Consider the following 16,183-nt stretch of genomic DNA (forward strand, 5'->3'; position numbering starts at 1 on the left):
TATAAGAATTAAACTAAACTCACGAACACTATCTATATCTATTAATTATAACATTTATTTTTAAGTAACTCTGCAATACACTATGAATCTAGTCACCTTGAGCTCCAACCTAATATCCCAGAAGTCCAAGAGCCTGTGAAATATATACACTGTCCCTTAGCTCCCTCTCGTGGCTAGGCTTAACATAGCATTAACTTTTTACATGCTGTATATTTGTATAATGTCACATGCTCTATCTCTTGTAACACTGCTAATGGCCTCTGACCAAGGTACCCATCTGTCTGTTGGATACTCCAGCATCTGTTCCATGGCCACTTCCAGAGGCTTGTCACCTGATTCTGACTGAGCAAGGGCTCCTCTCCTGCAGCCCTCCGAGTGCCAGAGACAGCTGTCGCAGCCTGTGCCTCTGTCTGATTGTGTGTGAGGTGACCACCAGAGTGTGACCTTGAGCACAAACTAGGGGTGCAATTCAACGCTTTTGGGCACATTTAGCTAGGTGTTTCTCAGTAGCTGCAGTGCTGAGAAACACCCCGAGCTGGCCCTGACAGAAGCCCCCCCCCCCGGCCAGCAGCACAACTGTCAGCAAACTATGGCGATGTTGGACACTTTCTATACCCCCCCCCCCCCCCCCCCCCTCTCCCTCAGCAGCCACGACGCCAATTTCACAATTTTTAAAAACACAACTGAACCACTCCGTCAGGAACTCGGCCCATCGGTGGCGAAGGCATCGTGAAGGCCCCAGGGAATACCGGTCAGTCCAGCTAATGATATGCAAACGGTGTTTACTGTACGTGCGTTCTGGAACGCATTGACGCCGCTGTCGAGGTGACGGAGAATTGCGATTTGGCGTACAAATGACGCTCGCCATTTCCGTCGGAACTGATTCTCTGCCAATCACGTTTAGCGATTCCGGCGTCAGCCGTCTGAGAATGCCGCCCTCCGTTATTCAACGGCACTTTGCCTTTTTTTGTCTCGGTGAGGAACGCACTTTAGTCATTTTCTGCACTGGTGAGCTCAGCTTGCCAGTGCAGGAAGATTACTCGCGGATTGGGGCCCCATTTTTAACGGCAGCCATGATCTTTCAACCCCCGTCAGCGACCACACCATGCCATCTGAATCGCCCCCCCGCCACTTCACCCAACTTACCTCTTTCTGGCACAGGCAACCTGGCACCGGGGCACCTTGGCACTGCCAGTCTACTGGTCAAACGGAATGAGGGGTTAGAACTTAGACATCCCACCTCCCATCATCTCTCCCTACTGTTAAAATTTTTTTTTTAAAAACCTCTCTCTATTGTTGTTGGGCTGTTTTTTCCTGCATAAAGACAGACAGATGAATTGTGAAAGAGCAGGTCGTAGCTGTTAAATCTATGTCTAATAACTGACCTCCTGACTCCCCAAAGTCAGAACGCTAAAATGGGGCTATGTCCCCACGCTGGTGGGAAAACCGGCGCCAACGACTCCGGCGTCAACGGCCCCCCAAGGTGAGGAATTCTCACCTTTCTAGGGGACTAGGTGGGCGCTGCAGGGGTCGGCGCGAGTTCATGCATGCGCAGACCGGCCGGCGTATTTCCGCGCATGAGCGGGGGTTCTCTTCTTCGCGCTGGCCCCTGGGCAATATGGCGGAGCCCTGCAGGGGCCCGGACGGAGGAAAGAAGTCCCCCCACAGAACCAGCCCGCCCGCAGATCAGTAGGCTCCAATCGCGGGCCAGGCCACCGTGAGGGCCCCCCCGGGTCGGATGCACCCGCGCCACCCCCCCCGAGGCACTCACCTGCCAGTTCCCGACACGCTGGCGGGACTGGCCAAAAATGGATGGCCGCTCGGCCCAGCAGGGCCCGGAGAATTGCCCCCGCCCAGCATGGCGGGAATCCTGCAGCCGCCTGAAAAACGGCGCCGGAGAATAGGGCAGCCGGCGTCGCGGCACCAGAGCGGGATTCGCGGGGGGGTCGGAGAATTCGTTCTATCTGTCAGACCACCATGTGCAAGGCACAAGTCAAGAGTTTGACAGAATATTCTCCAACTTGCCTGAATGAGTGAAGCCCCATAAACATTCGAGAAGTGCAACACAATCCAGGACAAATGAAATGAAATGAAATGAAATGAAAATCGCTTATTGTCACGAGTAGGCTTCAATGAAGTTACTGTGAAAAGCCCCTAGTTGCCACATTCCGGCGCCTATCCGGGGAGGCTGGTACGGGAATCGAACCGTGCTGCTGGCCTGCTTAGTCTGCTTTAAAAGACAGCGATTTAGCCTAGTGAGCTAAACCAGCCCCTAATCAGTCCGCTTGATCAGCATTCCACCCTCCATCTTCAACATTCAGTCCTTTGCAGAGTAGGAGCACTGTGTACCATGTACAAGATGCATTGCAGCAATTCACCAAGGCTCTTTTGATATTACCTTCAAATCCATGAGCTCTACCAGCTCGATGCACAAGGGCAGCAGGCGCAGTAAACAGCATCAGCTGCAGGTTGCCCTCTATTCCACACCCCAGGGCTGTACCTTCACCGTGCCTCAAAATCCTGCATTTGCCCTCTAACAGTATACCACATGGGGAACGAAAGGGAAAATGCTGGAAAATCTCAGCAAGTCTGTGGCAGCATCTGTAGGGAGAGAAAAGAGCTAATGTTTCAAGTCCGATGACTCTTTGTCAAAGCTAACAGACAGAGAAAGTGGGAAATATTTATACTATGGAGTGAGAATGAAAGATGAGTCATAGCCACAGAAACCCAGGGAAACCGGGTGCTAATGGCCACAGATACCAAGGAGAAAGAGTGTTAATGGCAGTCCCCAGAGAGTACAAAAGATGTGAAAGGTCAAACAGCAGAGAAACTAACATCAGAGGATAGACTGTAGGTGTGGGGGGAGGGGAAGGGGGAAGCAAAGAGGAGAAAGGTGCAGGAAATGTGGATAAGATGGGGGGGGGGATTAAATGTATATTAAGAAAGAAAGAAATGGTAAAAGATAGTTAAAATGAAATGAAAACAAATGGGTCGAGGTGGGGCTGATCATCTGAAGATATTGAATTCGATGTTGAGACCGGAAGGCTGTAGCGTGCCTACCCGGAAGATGAGATGTTGTTCCTCCAGTTTGCGTTGCGCTTCACTGGAACATTGCAGCAGGCCAAGGACAGACATGTGGGCATGAGAGCAGGGTGTTGTGTCAAGTCCCTCACTACACCACATGGGGAGCCGCAGTTCATGAATACAATGAAAGTCACTGGTTCAAGGTGAAAGGATAGGTGGTGGAGTCTTTGAAATGGCATCCAGGTTATACAACCAGTTACTCAGCATTGATTTTGACCCTTGCACTACTTTTCAGGTGGACTTCAAGGAATACTTGCAGTCAATTGATTTCAGAACTTAAAGTGACTTTGGAGCAATTACCATTCACTGTTTGCTTTTGACTGGATCTAGAGCTACAGGAGCTGTTGTGTTCCTTGAGAAAGCAGTTGATCCTTCTTGTTTTCTCACAAAAGCAAAAACCACCTATCTGTCATAATATACATCCATGTGTATAATGGAGAGCAGACAGGCAGTGATTGACACACAGGATGACCAGTAAGCACACAGAACAGAGCAGCCAATCACCAGACAGGACACTACCACTATAAAGCCAGAGGGCACCAGGTTTCCCACTCTCTCGGGATCCAGCCTCTGAGACAGTCAGAGTTCGTGAGCTAGACAGTGCAAACACCATGCGGTAGCTAGTAAGTCTGGTCAGGCTAGTCCTAGGTCTCCAGTCAAGTCAGTATAGTGTCAACCCACAGTTGAACATGTATATTAGTTAAGACGTTAAATAAAATCGTGTTGCATCTTATCAAGTGTTGGAGGTCTGTCTCTCGCTACACTGCATCAAGTGCAGTCCATGTCGACCCAGCCTGCCTAACACATCATGGTACCAGGTTTGGATGCTGCAATTTGACGGACCTACCTTGAGTGAATCAGCGTTGACCAGCAAACAGCCATCTGGTGACATGGAAAACGTCCACCCTCCTCCGCAGCTCTGCATCGCCAGCAACCTTGGTGCAAATTAGAAGATCTTCAAACAAAAGTTCCTACTATATATTGACGCCACCGACCTTGAGGCCGCATCGGATGCCAGGAAGATCGCACTATTCCTCTCCACAGCCGGGGACCACGCCATCCACATCTACAACTCCCTTACATTAGCTGAAGGCGAAGACAAGACGAAATTTAAAACAGTCCTGCTGAAGTTCGACAGCCACTGTGACATCGAGGTGAATGAGAGCTTTGAACGGTACGTTTTCCAGCAGAGGCTTCAGGGCAAGGATGAACCGTTTCAGTCCTTTTTAACCCCTCTCCGCATCCTCTCGCAGTCATGTAACTATGACTCGACAGCTGATTCCATGATCCGGGATCAGATGGTTTTCGGGGTCCACTCCGATTCACTTCGCCAGCAGCTCCTGAAAGTCAAGCAGCTCACCCTCACCATCGCCATCGAAACGTGCGTTGACAACGAACATGCTAACAATCGATACTCCCGCATCAGGGCGGCAGAGAATGCAAAGCTAGCCTCCCACGAGGTGGACCGGGTGCAGGCTCGCACAAATTCAGGGCCTACAGATCGACAAGTGGCCATTTCGCGCACTTTTCCTGGGCCCCTGCGCATGCGCGCCACGACCGAGGGGATGGTGAGACCGACGAGCAGACTGCGCAGGTGTGTACGTCGTTCGACCGCACTGCGCATGCGCGATGGCGCACGGAACGTGCTGACATTGGCGTCATGACGTGTCCGAATTGTGGCTCCGCCCATTTAAAGCGGCAATGTCCGGCAAAATCACGACGGTGTCGACAGTGTGGCAAGCTTGGCCACTACACAGCCCTTTTCAGATCTGCTCCACTGCCCAGCAGCCAGCGATCCCAGCCACAGTGCAGAAGTGCCCGTTCAATACAGCAAGGCATGCCAGATTCAGATCCCGACAGCCCAACAGATCCTGATGCTGAGTGCCTCAAATCCCCATACCGGGTGGGCATGCGCTGCCTTTCTCCAAGATAGTGAAGCACCTCTCGATCCTCAGCGTGGATCCCGACAACGAGTGGTGTGCAACTTCCGTCATGTAACCTCCAGCCCCCACTACCCGCAGTCAAACAGGAAGGCCGAAAAAGGGGTCCATATTGTTAAGAGGTTGCTATGCAAGGCTGCAGACTCAGGCTCCGACTTCAACCTGGCACTGCTGGCATACAGGGCAACCCCGCTGTCCACTGGGTTGTCTCCAGCGCAGGTGCTCATGAATCGCACTCTGAGGACCATGGTTCATCCATGTTCCAGACCTTGACCACCTCACGGTCGTACAAAAAAATGCAGCAGTCGTGGGTCCAACAAAAATCAGCATATGATGCTCATGCCATGGATCTACCCGAGCTGGTCCCAACTGATCGTGTTCATGTACAGTTGCCTGACGGCGGCTGGTCAGCCACAGCTGTGGTGGTCAAGCAAGTGGCCCCAAGATCATTCCTCGTCCGCAGGTGGATTTCAAGGAATACTTGCAGTCAATTGATTTCAGAACTTAAAGTGACTTTGTATCAACTTCCATTCACTGTTTGCTTTTGACTTGATCTAGAGCTCCAGGAGCTGTTGTGTTCCTTGAGAAAGCAGTTGATCCTTCTTGTTTTCTCACAAAAGCAAAAACCAACTATCAGCTTTTAAACAGTTTTCAAACAAAAAAAATTTTCAATGTCATTAAGCATGATGTGACCCTCTTGGAAACAATCCACCTGGGTGAAGAGGTTTTAAATTTCTTTAAAACTTCTTGATTACCTTTTCTTGTAAAATGCTGTCTTTTCCAGGAACAGCGACAACCAGACTCTTTAATGGACAGTGTCTCCTAAAAAACACATATTCTTCCAGAATGTTCTCAGCCCATGAAGAGGAACCATTTTCCATAATTCAAGGTGACTCAATGATAGGTAGGAAAGTACGTTGTCAAGAGGACATAAAGGCTGGGATTCTCTGACCCCCCCCCCCCGGGCCGGGTCGGAAAATCCCCGGGGGAGGCGCAAATCCCGCCCCGACGCCGGCTGCCCTATTCTCCAGTGCCGTTTTTCGGGCGGCGGCGGGTTTCCCGCCATGCCAGTTGGGGGCCGTTGACAGCGGACCCCGGCGATTCTCTGGGCCCCGATGGGCCAATTGGCCGTCCAGTTTTGGCCAGTCCCGCCGGCGTGAATTACTCACCTCACGCACGACGGGACTGATACGCTATCAATTGCACATAAAGACTCGAATTTGTACAAGAGAGGCTTTATTACCGTGAGATGTTTATCCTTCGACTGCAGCTGGTAGAATGGCAGCTCAGGAGAACTCATGAATATTTATACTGCTCCCTGTGGGAGGAGCTAGCCGGCAGGGGCTACCAACAAACCTGTAATACAGGTACTGCTGTACATCCCCTAATACAAGCACACATATATTTACACAGTGGTGGATTACCACAGGGACCAGGCAGGTGAGTGTGTGGGAGCGGTCCTCGGGGGGGGGGGGGGGGGGGGGAGTTAGGACAGCTGCATCTGATCATAACCAGAAGTGACTCTCTAAACAACATTCTCAACACTTGCAGCACTGACTGCAATATAGATCACTCCGTCATGTGGACCAGGGCTGGGATGAAACTCTTGAAGCTTTTTCATTCAAAGCTCTACTGCCTTTCCAGTTAAGTACCAACAGTTAGAACCATGGAAAGGTTACGGTGCAAAAGAGACCATTCAGTCCATCATGTCTGCACCAACCAAAAATTAGAAAATGTAAATTAGCCGCTCATTTTAATCCCACTTTCCAGCACCTGGTCTGTAACCTTGCAGTTTACAGCACTTCAGATAGAGATCCAGGTACCGTTTTGAGTTTCTGATTAAATTAGTTACTGCACTCAATTGAATGGGTACGATCCGGCATTCCCACACAGTGCACAGAAGTGAAGAGGAACACACTGCGAGTCACATCTTCTACAATATCTCACTGGATTAGAATAATATCACCGTAATGGAACCAGTTACGAAGCCAAGTAGTCTGTTCTAATTAAATGCAAGATAGATCTGAGTAAGAAGACTCTGAATATATTAAAAACTGCTCAAGGTGAAGTCCAACAGATTGCCAGGCAGTGTGCCAATAACTACTGGTTACAGCTTTGCTACATATATCCGGATGGCTTTTGACACAGGGAATTCTAGGGGAATGTATGAAGAGATCAAAAAGGCAACAGGTCTAGTAATAAAGAAAACAGCTTGATTGAAAACAAAAGTGAGTGGCAGAGGGATCACTGACTAAAATAAACATTTGGGGAGATGGTGGAATACTACCTTGAGTTGCATTCTAGATAGAACACTCCTGTCGAGGAAGTTCTAGACAGCATAAAAAGTCTGCCTGTCATGGCAAAGCTAGATATCAAACCCATAGACGGGGAACGTAGCAAAGCCATTGACTCACTTGTCATGGACAACACTCCAGGTGATGGTGATATATTTTTTAGAACATACAGTGCAGAAGGAGGCCATTTGGCCCATCGAGTCTGCACCGACCCACTTAAGCCTTCACTCCCATCCTATCCCCGTAACCCAATAACCCCTCCTAACATTTTTGGACATTAAGGGCAATTTATCATGGTCAATCCACCCAACCTGCACATCTTTGGACTGTGGGAGGAAACCGGAGCATCCGGAGGAAACCCACGCAGACAAAGGGAAAACGTGCAGACAGTGACCCAGTGAGGAATCGAACCTGGGACCCTGGCGCTGTGAAGCCACAGTGCTATCCACTTGTGCTATCATGCTGCCCTACATTGTCTGAAGACATTAAGCATTTGTAGTAGTGGACCCCTTGAAGGGCGGGCTTTCGAAGGGTCAGGTGACCTGATCCACCAGTCAGGCCGTGGTGTGGATCCAGGGGGTTGAGCGCAGGCTTTCCCAGCAGACCCGACATTGGAGCTGCAGCAGTCGGTAGCGCACTCTGGGCAGGATTCTCCGTTGGCTGATGCCAAAAACGCGAAATCTGATTGAGCAGAGAATAGGTTCCGATGCTAAAATCGCAGCAGACGCCAATTTGATGCCAAATCGCAATTCTCCGTCACCTCGACAGCACTATCAATGTGGTCTGGAACGTATGCACAGTAAACACTGCTTGCATATTATGAGCAAGCCCGACCCGGTATTAGAACATAGAACATAGAACAGTACAGCACAGAACAGGCCCTTCGGCCCTCGATGTTGTGCCGAGCAATGATCACCCTACTTAACCCACGTAACCGGTATACCCGTAACCCAACAATCCCCCCATTAACCTTACACTACGGGCAATTTAGCATGGCCAATCCACCTAACCCGCACATCTTTGGACTGTGGGAGGAAACCGGAGCACCCGGAGGAAACCCACGCGCACACGGGGAGGACGTGCAGACTCCGCACAGACAGTGACCCAGCCGGGAATCGAACCTGGGACCCTGGAGCTGTGAAGCATTGATGCTAACCACCATGCTACCGTGAGGCCCCTGTTCTCTGGGGCCTCAGCGATTCTCCTGCTCCGATGGGCCGAGTTCCCAACGGCACGGTTCACTTATTTTTTTAAAAACCGTGAAACCAACATCATGGCTGCTGAGGGAGAGAGAGGGTATGGAAAGAGTCCATCATCACCATAATTTGCTGGCAGTTGTGCTGCTGGCCGGGAAGCTTCTGCCAGGGCCGGGGGGGGGGGGGGGGGGGGGGGGGGGGGGCGGGGGGGGGGATAGTGGGTGTGGCCAGGAGGTGGGCTGTGGGGTCGCGGTGGACAGGCACGGAACACCATTGCTGCAGCCGGCAAGGCAGCTGTGCAGCTTCACACATCACTAACAGCCCATTGTGAACTTAGGGACACAGGTCGTATAGGTGTCCCCCCAGGGCACCCCCTAAATGCCCTCTGGCCCCAGCTGATCCATCAGCTGTATGGAGCTGCAGTCCAGCACAACCAGTGCCATCTTGCTGGCTAGGATGAGTGTGTGTGTGGGAATTGTAATTTTGCAGCTGCAGCTTGTCAACCTCCAGAGTGTCAATCATGGACCCGGCGAATCCCGCACCGTTTTTAATTGGAATTAATTGTGTTCCATGTGGCACTGGTGCTAGCCCCTCCACAGTTGCTGAATCGATCAACGTTCGGCGCCAGTTTTGCTGTTGTAAAAGTCCACGAATTCTGCGTTGACGCAAACACTAGTCTCATAAATGGATAATCCCGCCCCCAGCTCTCTATTTATCATTATAGTTATTCTAATAAATATTTTGTTGTTATTCAAACCTAGTGGTCACCAATCACTCAGATATTACATTGGTTGTGAGGATCATCAGAAGTGCCTTTGAATCGCCACGGAAAAGAGGAGACAGACGGCGGTCGGGATTCACCGACCCCGCCCTGGGTTGGAAAATCACCAGGGGGGCATTAGAACCACGCCACGCCACCCCGAAGCCAGCCCGCCGATTTTCAGGTGTCCGCGGGATCGTTGCCACGCCAGCCGTGGCCTTTCTCTGGGCCTCGATGGGACAAGTGCCAGGCCGAGTCCCGCCAACGGGGGTTACATATGGTCCCACCCGGCGGGACCTCGGAGTTCGGGCTTTGGGGGCCGTGCTGGTGGGAGGGCGGGGGGATCCAACACTGGGGGTGGGCTCCATGGTGGCCTGGCCCGCGATCGGGGCGTACTGATCGGCGGGCGGGCTAGTTCTGTAAGGGGCCTATATTCCTCCGTACCGGGCCCCTGTAGGACGCCACCATATTGCCTGGGGGCCGGCACGGAGACGGGAACCCACGCGCAGGCGTTGACCCGTGCTGGTTGTGGCGTGCATGTGCAGACTCACGCTGGCCGTGGCGCGCAGGTTTTCGGGCGCCGGAGCTGCGGACACCATTTCAGTGCCATACTAGCCCCCTAGGAAGTGGTGAATACCCGCCACTTGAGGCCCGTTGACGCCGGAGTGGCTCTCGCCGCTTTTCACGCCGGCGTCAGAACTTGGCCACAGGATTGGAGAATCCCGGCCCCTGTGTTCAAATAATTGAAGTCAAGCCAGTGAGTCACCAAAGTGGCTCTTCATGGCAAATTGGAGCTGTATGATCCTAACTCCAAATATTGGGTTCAATGTGTTGAACGTCTGCAATATTTATTCCAGACAAATGAAATTAGTTGGGGGGGGGAGAAAAGAAAGATCATACTACTTACTGTTTGTGGAGCCCAAACTTAAAATTTAAATCAGGAGTTTGACATCTCCAGATGCCCTTGATACAAAGACTTTCACAGAGTTAGTAGATCTGGTGAAAAGGCATTACCATCCGAAGCCCTCGATTATTATGCAAAGGTATAAATTCAATGTGATTACAAGAGCCCCTAGAAAAGCAATGTGACTTTGTGGCCAAATAGCAGAACACTGTGAATTGGATCTGCCCTCAATGATATGTTAAGAGATCTTACAGTGTGTGTGGTGAAAAACATTGCGGTACAGAAGAAACTGTTGGCAGAGTCCAACATAACACCGAAGGAGGCGCTGGAGGTTGCTCTAGCTACAGAAAGTTCATAAAAAGGCGCTCTGGAGATTCAAAGCAAAATAATTTAGAGATATAAATGATTCAGTCAGCAGCCCAGGAGTAGTGAAAAGTGCTATATATGTGGGAGGTGGTCATTCCAAGGAGGAGTGCTGATTTAAAGAAGCTGTGTGTTTGCCTGTGGTAGAAAAGGGCATGTAAGGGCTGTTTAGCACACTGGGCTAAATCGCTGGCTTTGAAAGCAGACCAAGCAGGCCAGCAGCACGGTTCGATTCCCGTAACAGCCTCCCCGGACAGGCGCCGGAATGTGGCGACTAGGGACTTTTCACAGTAACTTCATTGAAGTCTACTCGTGACAATAAGCGATTTTCATTTCATTTCATTTCAAGTGCAGGAATAAGCACGGCCTGCCCAGTGAAAGCAGGGTCAGTAATCCGGCTCCATGACACAGCATGGACGGGAACTCAGAAATCGGACCAAACCTCTTTAGATTGAACAATGTAAAGGTGGCAGAGTAACCCCAATTAGAATAGTGTTAATGATCAATGGTTCTTTACTCAAGATGGAGATATGCATGAGAGCCTCCATCATGGCAGCTGGAGAACAAATTTACTGATACATCCAATAAGGGGTTCAAGCCCGGAGATTAAAGACCATTGCAGTCAGGATGGCCACATATATAGGTGAGGCTATCAAGATCATGGGGGCTATAGCAATCCACGTAAATTACAATCAGCAATCTGTCCAGCTACTCTTAATCATAATTTCAGGCCAGGGATCAAGTTTGATGGAGCATGATTGACGCTAAGAGATCAAGCTAAACAGGCTAGAAATGTTTAGCAATGCCGCCGACGTTCTCAGCCTGGCCCGCTGTGACTGGGCCACGCTTAGAATTGCCTCTGCAATGCCTAGGTGGCTCTGGCACATGGCTGCCTGTGAGAGGGATGCCCTGTCCAAAGCCTTGACCAGTGCCTGGACAGAATGCCCAGGCCTTGGCCATGCTGATCCATAGCCAAAACTCATGCCTCCACCGCGGACGCCACATCCTGCTCCTGCACGTGGTTGGACTCCTCCAACTAATAATAATAATAATCTTTATTAGTGCCACAAGTAGGCTTACATTAATACTCCAATGACGTTACTGGGAAAAGCCCCTAGTTGCCACTCTCCGGTGCCTGTTCGGGTCACAGAAGGAGAATTCAGAATGTCCAATTCACCTTTGAGCACGTCTTTCGGGTCTATGTTGGAGGAAACCGGAGTCCCCGGTGGAAACCCACGCAGACATGGGGAGAATGTGAAGCCTCAACACAGACAGTGACCCAAGCTGAGATCAAACACAGATCCCTGGCGCTGTGAATCAACAGTGCTAACCACTGTGCTACCATGCCACCTCATGTACCTGATGGTGTTGGATTCTCGCCGACAACCCCTCATGTAGTCCCTGCCTCTGCGACTGAATCTCCACGATCTTTTGAGTACCCCTCCCTCCCATAACTGCAACATTGGCAAAAGAACCTGCGTCCTATTTTTGAATAAGCTTTCCACCATGTTATCTTCCTTTAGTTTAAGTACCTCTTAAAAACCCACCTCTGTGACAAAGTATTTGGTCAATCTTCCAATCTTTATGTGGAGATGCCGGCGTGGGACTGGGGTGAGCACAGAAAGAAGTCTTACAACACCAGGTTAAAGTCCAACATGTTTGTTTCAAACACTAGCTTTCGGAGCACTGCTCCTTCCTCAGGTGAAGGGGCAGTGCTCCGAAAGCGAGGGCGGAATTCTCCGCAAGGCCCGACGCCGTCGTGAAACCCGGAGAAGTTCATGACGGCATCGGAGGCCGCTCCTGGCCCCCTATTCTCTCCCCCCCCCCCGGGGGCTAGGGGGGCTGTACCGTGAATCTCGGCCGCGGGGCCTTGTCGCTGGCGTCAAAGCCCGGCGCACCGAGAATGAGGCGGCCAGCGCGCCTAATGACGTCAGCCGTGCATGCGCAGGTTGGCCGGCTCCAACCTGCGCATGCACGGCTGACGTCAGGCGGCTGACGGCTCAAACCCGCGCATGCGCGGTTGCCGTCTTCCCCTCCGCTGCCCCGCAAGACGTGGCGGCTTGATCTTGCGGGTCGGCGGAGGTGAAAGAGTGCGTCCCGTTGAGACGCCGGCCCAACGATCAGTGGGCACCGATCGCGGACCAGTCCCCTCTCGAGCACGGTCGTGGTGCTCACTCCCCTCTCCGCCCCCCACAAGCCACAAAACAGCTGCTGGCACCATGTTCACGCCGGCAGCGACCAGGTGTGGTTGCCGTCGGCGTGAACCGGTCGGGAACGGCCGGCCGCTCGGCCCATCCGGGTCGGAGAATCACGAGTCGCCGTGAAAAACGGCGGCCCGCGATTCTCCGAGCAGCGTGTCACAAAACGCGACACACCATTTTGGGGGGGGTGGGAGAATCGCGGGGGGTGCCAGAGCGGCCCTCCCGCAATTTTCCCACCGGCGTGGGAGCGGAGCATTGCGCCCCTAGTGTTTGAAACAAACATGTTGGACTTTAACCTGGTGTTGTAAGAATTCCAATCTTTACTTTGCTGTCTTAACGTCTGCTTTATATGCACTTTTTTGTGACGCACCTTGGGACATTTTTTCTATTAAAGGTGGGAGATTTTTCAATTACTGTATTTGCAGAAGTCTTTAAATAAGACTGATTCCTGAGGGTATCACTCATGGGTTCATATGAGTTGGTTGTGATCTCTCATTGTTGCTATTTGTGAACAGTTCTCAACATCTTGGGATCTGCAGTGAAGGCTTTTCTCTTTTCCAGGATCGTCATCTAAACTCACAGAACTCAACTAATAATAGAGAATGTATTAATTAACAAAGAATGAACTGGGTATTTATTGATTTATTTTGCAATCAGGATATTTTGCAATATCTGAGGATGACAATGAAAACTAGATTTAAACACCCGGTTCTCTATTTCCTGGACAGATGATAGCAGCCTCCTCAACCTGACTCCATATCCACTCGTGAGAAGGAGAAAACGAAGGTTCTTTGGACTTTGCTGCCTTGTGTCAAGCTAGGATACCTAACACAAAACTGAGAGCAAAAATAATTCTGGGTATAAAGTTCTTCAGAATAAATGTTTATGGTGAGAAGAAATTTTCCCCTTCTTCCTACTGTTTATTGTAAATATCGTTGTATTTTTGCTGTACAGGATGGCCGATTTTTGTATTTTTACTTTTCTCTGAAGAATTTTTTTGAAGATTGGTACGCGTGTACCCACGGATTCCACAGCAGTGTTATGCTTAAAATATATTTTAAACTGATTTTCACAAGCTGAACTATTAGAAGATTATTTTTTGTAAATAAAAAAGGAATGTATATTAAATACATGTTCCTTTTGTAGCTCAGTGCGAACATATGAATAGATAATGTAATATCAGCCCAATTGGAATAAAACAGCACAAACGTTACTTTAACCATGTCCTGAAGAAAAGAGCCCATGGACTAAATCTGCAAAAGCAGAAAAATTGACAGCTGTACACAAGGAAAACATGGTTAAAATACATTGTTCACTCACGCTGCACTCTCTGTATTTAATTTAGTCTTCCAACTAATCAGGGCAATAGAACCTCCATTATTCACTATAATGGAAGTCAGCAGTGGATGTCAAAAATACCAGATATTTAGTAGCCTCCAACATTGAACATGATTAGCTACAGGAGGATGTGAATCTATTTGGAAATTAGGCAGGGAGGTGAAAGATTATATTCAATCTGGAAAAACACAAAGGACTCTGTCCCGCTGCACCAGATTTCTGGTGCGCTGTGCCCCCAGAATTCTCTGTCTCGCCAGCCGGCCAATGGGGTTTCCCATTGTGGGCAGCCCCATGCCATCGGGAAATCCCCGGGCTGCCGGCGCATTGGAGAATCCCGCTAGCGGAGAATTCAGCCCAAAGTGCTTTGCACAAGGACAGAAATTCAGGAAGGGAAAACATGGAACATGGCAGAGATCATAGAATCCCTACAGTGCAGAAGGAGGCCATTTGACCCACTGAAAGAACACCCTATCTAGGCCCACTCACCCATCCTATCTCTGTAACCCCATAACCCGACCTAACATTTGGAACACTAATGGGACATTTAGAATGGCCAATCCACATAACCTACACATCCCAGGTCACTAAGGGACAATTTACCATGGCCAATCCACCTAAACTGCACATCTTTGGAATGTGGGAGAAAACCGGAACACCCAGAGGAAACCTACGCAGGCACGGGGGAGAAAGTACAAACTCCACATAGACAATCATCCGAAGTTGGAATTGATCTTGGGTCCCTGGAGCTGTGGGGCAGCAGTGCTAACCACTGTGCCACCGTGCCACCCCCAGATCTGAGGGTCCTGATTGGCAATCGCTTGAAGCTATTGGTGAATAAAACAAAACAAATGTAGAAATGATCAATATTGAGTCAAAATAATGAGATAATCCTGGCACTTTATAAATTATTGGTATGGCTTGCCACTGCAGTATAAATATTGAAAGAATGCAAAAGTGGGCAGCCAGAATGTACGGGGATTTAAAGATTAGATTACATTGATGGATTATTGAATTTAGCATGTTCTCACTGGATAACAGAAGGATGTGAAGTGATATGATTGTTGTTTTAAGGATTTTAAAGGGACTACATAATATAGACAATTGAAAAGTCAATTCACCTTGTCCAGAACACTGGAACCAGCCTGTATCTGAAGGGGGGTAAAAGGAATCTGCAGTGGGATGAATTTCCCTAGCTTAGTTTTTTTTTCAGGCATTGGGATCATTTTCAGATCAGAAACCCAGCTGTGCACTTGGTTGGGATTAGTCCCATCCTCCAACAAGTGTTCAATTAATAGTCCTCTTCCAAGATCATCACTCAATTAATGATGGTGGGTGGACTGTCAAATCAACAGTGCTAATGAGTGCATAATGCTTAAAAGGCAGCTGGCAGTCTGCACAATCACTGCACTGAGAGAAGGGAGGAGGTTTCAGCAAGGAAGTCATCAAAAGGTAGATGCCATTCATTGAAGGGCTGTTTCAGGATTCAGGGACATCCCTCTGGTGGTCAATGTACAGGTGGGGATGGTATGGAGGCAAAAGATATTTTTAGAGGCTGGGAGAAGGAGGTCAACCAGCATGACCAAGAGGGCCTGGCTGGAGGTAGCTAAGGAGTACAGATGCTGAAGTGTCATCTTCAGAACCTGGATACAGTGCAGGAAGCACTTCAATGATGTCTTGAGAGTTGGCAAGGTGAGTGCTCTTCAGTTATCAGCTGGCAGTCATAATTCTCACTTAATTTGCAATTCAGTGCATAGAAAGACAGAAAGGACCACCCTGGGTAACAAGACTGAGGAACACATCAACTGGTCCCCCCCATACACATTCATACATGCAGATGGTAAAGTATTGACCTTGTGTTCCCCATACTGCAGTGAAGTCGTTATGACCCTCAAACTGAAAACCTCATGTCCTCAACACTCCCCTGTTTCATTGTAGAAGAGAGTACATAACAGGCAAGAGCGGAGATGGACCGGGCATGGTGTGGCCTTACTGTCAATGGTGATGTTGATGCAGGAAGTAACTCTGGAGATTAACCAGATGGCAGCAGGCCAGGCTGTTGCAGAGGGGGTAATGGAGGTGGAGAAGAGACAGAGTGAGACTTTG

The 16,183-nt window shown here is 49.8% G+C and overlaps 1 protein-coding gene across 8 annotated transcripts in view; it reads left to right on the plus strand.

Moving 5' to 3' along the window:
• The window catches only part of rgs7bpa (regulator of G protein signaling 7 binding protein a), a 176,468-nt gene extending 162,507 nt beyond the window's left edge, over positions 1-13,961 (plus strand). For all 8 annotated transcript variants that reach the window (XM_038791026.1, XM_038791021.1, XM_038791027.1 and 5 more), the window contains one exon: positions 13,471-13,961. In XM_038791026.1, the coding sequence (XP_038646954.1) occupies positions 13,471-13,562 (92 nt within the window). In that variant the 3' untranslated portion in view covers positions 13,563-13,961. The remainder of the gene's footprint in view (positions 1-13,470) is intronic.
• The last annotated feature ends 2,222 nt before the right edge of the window (positions 13,962-16,183 follow it).

The sequence above is a fragment of the Scyliorhinus canicula genome, chromosome 3 (genome assembly GCF_902713615.1).
Source record: "Scyliorhinus canicula chromosome 3, sScyCan1.1, whole genome shotgun sequence".
In the NCBI taxonomy this organism is placed as follows: Eukaryota; Metazoa; Chordata; class Chondrichthyes; order Carcharhiniformes; family Scyliorhinidae; genus Scyliorhinus; species Scyliorhinus canicula.